This window comes from Camelina sativa, chromosome 3 (assembly GCF_000633955.1).
Source record: "Camelina sativa cultivar DH55 chromosome 3, Cs, whole genome shotgun sequence".
Taxonomy (NCBI): Eukaryota; Viridiplantae; Streptophyta; class Magnoliopsida; order Brassicales; family Brassicaceae; genus Camelina; species Camelina sativa.
In genome coordinates, this window is record NC_025687.1 from 2,920,442 (window position 1) to 2,924,102 (window position 3,661).

Genomic DNA, 3,661 nt, shown 5'->3' on the forward strand with positions numbered 1-3,661 from the left:
CTTGAATCGGAATGCACTGTGTTAATTATCAAGATTCTTGCAAGTATGACAATTTTGTTATAAAGGGTTATGACTATCTATAGTAAATTTTTGCCTGAAAAGCATTCTGTTTTGCGCGGGACACTAGCCAAATGAAAAAGGTAAGAAATTTTCTTTCCGCCTTTCCGGATTGACATGATTTACATAGACTTAAAGTCATTTCTATGGTGCACACACACAAAAAAAAAAGACTTAATATCATGTCTTAGTAAGGTTTTCTCATACATAATTCAAATAGTACTCTTTTATCTAAGGCAAAAATTCAACATCAGAATATGTTAAGAAAACAAAAGAACAAAAACGATCGGGATCCGATGCCTAGTTTTGTCTACCACTATGATAATTAAGGAGGCCATATAAGTCAATGTTGCAGCCCCCACAAGGTGTGTATGAACAATAAAAATAAAATATGTATAAGAATGACAAAAAAAAAAAAACTTAAAATTCAAATAATTGGTTGGTGACTTGGAGCTTACGACCCACCACCCAAACACATCAATAGCTTTATAACGACTATTCAATCTCATTAATTTGTTACCCTGGTGGATGGTGATCATATCAAACGATACCGATTTATCTCTCCACAGCTGCTCTCAAAGAATTCTGAGATGAGAATTCTGAGATGAGAATTCTGAATATAAGCTGAATTTTGCAATGTTCTGAGAATTCTGAATATCTTCATACAATTGTTACAAAGGATCTCTTCACAATTTATCCTATTAGTAAACTAAGAACACATTATTTTCGTAAGCGGTCCCGTAGCTCAGTTGGTTAGAGCGTTGGTCTTATGAGCCGAAGGTCGCGGGTTCGAGCCCCGCCGGGACCATATTTGACTATTTTTACACTTTTTTGATTTTTTGCTATTCTTAACGGGCTTTCTCCCTAAAAAATAGAGTTAATATCGTATGGGCCGATGACCCATATATTAAACTGATAACTTTTGTTGTTTTTGATAAAAAGTTGAATTTTATTTCAATTTTCAGATTTTTTTTTTCAATTGTCGATGATAGTGTCCGTTATTATATATGACGTAGTTTCTAAAATTTTACTATGTCACACTCAGAAGAGATAAAGGTTAATCAGTCTCGGTCATAACCCAAGGAAACTGAACTGTATCCTAAAAATTAATCGACAAGACAGTAGTTTCAGCTGTATCTGTAGTATTAAATTTAATTTTCATGAAGAATATATAACATTTTGAAATTACAGGACATTCGGGAGTATAAATAAAAATATTTGGTGGATAAATTAAGAACTGGGTTACCAAAATGCAGCCCAGAGATATCTGCAACCATACTCGCAGTGGTAAAATAAAAAAACTTTAAGACTGAGAGTTGTCTAGATTTGTGGAAATAGTTGTTGTTTGGATTCAGTCCATGAGTTTATAACGCTTCTCTTGCACACCAGAAACTCCCATCTGTATCTCTATGATAGTGTGAAGTGGCATCTGTTCAAACATTCATAAATGTTATCACTTGCATCCAAAACTCTCTCAAAGCTTATCACTCAATGATTTTAAATACATCTCATATTTATTCTAATTTAGATTTACCTCGATCTGTGGTATTTCTTTGAGGGGACGATCCGCAAAATATGCATACAAGGCTCTCAGAACAGCCTGCATAAAAAACCATCAGAAAGAGGAAGGTTGGAACTCAGTCACAAGTCAGAGACTTCAACAGCAAAATATAAGGTTTGTGGTTTTCTTTTTTCTTTTCAAAGTATTACAGTTAAGCCGGAATATAACCTGGTGAGATATCACGACGACAGGAGCTCTTTGTCGTTCTAACTCAACGATCACAGGTTCAAGCCTGCATTTGTCAAGGAAGCAATATATTCTTGAGATTTAGTTTATGAACTTAAAAGAAGCACAAGAGAAGAACGTACCGTTGAATTACATCAAGGTAGGACTCTCCACGAGGGTATCGGTATCGTAATTTGTCCTTTTGCCGAGATCTGCAGTCATATGCACCACAAGATGAGTTAGAGAAGTCTGATAGCTTATTGCCTGTTTCACGAGGGTATCGATGTCGCAACTAATAATGACGCTCTTTTACATATACAGATTTGACCAAGTCACTTACTCGTACTCTTCTGGCATGTTCTTCTTTACCTCTTCATATGTCATCCCATCGCAAACTCCAGCATTGATCTCGTCCAGGGCACGCCATTGCACCTAAGATGAAAATATGACAAATCGATTTCCTCACAGCAAAATATTATACACCTCAAGAGCCAGAAGACATTCTCGCAGTAGGTAAACACCAACCTTGGGGAATCCGACAATGGAACTTGCTGTTAAGTTTGTTCTCTGAAGTGTACTGGTCCAAATCTGAGATAAATAAAAGCAATTGATATTAGCTAAAAACTTTTTTATTCCAGACCAACCAAGTATGGAACTGATTGATCCCTGAGAACCCGTACCAAAAAAGGCTTCAAGGATGAGTGGGATGGTGTACTAAATCTAAATTGATATTGTATCAACCAAGCAATGATGGTCTCCCTTGATCCTGATACACTTTCTATAAATGAATTAATCTGATTTAGAGTTTAACCCATTGGGAACAAAATGATTAAACGGAGGAAATGATTATCTAGGGCAAAGCGAGGGAGAACTGCCATAACTATTGGTGCAAGAAATGCAGTGGCATGACATTATCCTACATCGATAAAAGTAGTTAAGATATCTAATGTGTAACCTATAGATTCACCATTATAAACCAGCTATCACGGATAAGTTATACCAATTGGAAACGAAAGGATTAGAGCTCGGAAAGGTTCAGTTCTTAACAGAAACTTCCAATTGAATTCTCAAATTGTGAAACGTGTTTCATTGTACCCAGGTCATAAAGTTTTCTTAGACACAATTTCCAATGCACCAAATTCCTACACATTGCAGTTATACCAAATTCCTAATCCTTTCGTTTGTGGTACTTACCGAAGCAGCCTTTTCAGATTTAAGTCGCTTTTCAACAAAGCTGGCAAGTTTCTTTGCGTAAAGTTTTCCAGATTCACTGCGTTACAAAGTTGCAAAAGGTTATGAGAAACAAATTTCCGCATTTAAACAAGAAAAAAAAAATTGGATCAAAATTAGCATATCATTAGGTGATCTCACAAATGTGATGGAAAACCAAAAAAAAAACACGGAAACAATCAGACAGCATTTGGAAGAAACAGAGCAGAGAACATACCTTATTACGCTATCTCCTCCAATTCTGCCTCTAACATTATCCATGCTTTCTCCATGCCGAGTGAGCAGTATTGGTCGTGGTGTGAGATGCGTATTCACCTAGAAGAAAAATCAGTGCCTTCAAAAATCTAAGATGTTGTGACCACTCTAAATTATATTTAGATATTAGCCGATGAATGTTGAGTCTGTTGGCGATGGACACAGTGACCTATGCAAGTATATTACTTGTAAGCTAATTTTTTGCATGTTGCAAATAGGCTAAAGACGTGACAAAATAGAAAACAAGTAAGAGATATAGCCTATTGATTCTGAATTACGGATTTGTTACCAAGAAAAACACAATTCTCCCAGGAAGGTAACCACTAATATTGTTCACCTGCAACAAAAATAGAATAAAAGTCACAAAGAGTCAAAACCATCAAGTATCATATT

The 3,661-nt window shown here is 35.8% G+C and overlaps 1 protein-coding gene and 1 non-coding gene across 5 annotated transcripts in view; one reads left to right on the plus strand and one right to left on the minus strand.

The window, feature by feature from the left end:
• On the plus strand, positions 792 to 865 carry TRNAI-UAU. The gene has a single exon. It is a non-coding gene; the product is annotated as a tRNA-Ile (tRNA).
• LOC104754878 (6-phosphofructo-2-kinase/fructose-2,6-bisphosphatase) overlaps positions 1,183 to 3,661 on the minus strand; it is a 12,893-nt gene continuing 10,414 nt past the window's right edge. For 2 of the 4 annotated variants that reach the window (XM_010488851.1, XM_010488844.1), the window contains exons 16-23: positions 3,231 to 3,328; positions 2,978 to 3,053; positions 2,309 to 2,371; positions 2,124 to 2,215; positions 1,927 to 1,995; positions 1,787 to 1,850; positions 1,592 to 1,657; positions 1,183 to 1,486 (exon numbers count right to left, since the gene is read on the minus strand). In XM_010488851.1, the coding sequence (XP_010487153.1) occupies positions 1,409 to 1,486; positions 1,592 to 1,657; positions 1,787 to 1,850; positions 1,927 to 1,995; positions 2,124 to 2,215; positions 2,309 to 2,371; positions 2,978 to 3,053; positions 3,231 to 3,328 (606 nt within the window). In that variant the 3' untranslated portion in view covers positions 1,183 to 1,408. Of the gene's footprint in view, positions 1,487 to 1,591; positions 1,658 to 1,786; positions 1,851 to 1,926; positions 1,996 to 2,123; positions 2,216 to 2,308; positions 2,372 to 2,463; positions 2,562 to 2,977; positions 3,054 to 3,230; positions 3,329 to 3,661 lie in introns of those variants that run through there. The other 2 variants (XR_763840.1, XR_002037427.1) reach the window with 2 other exon arrangements.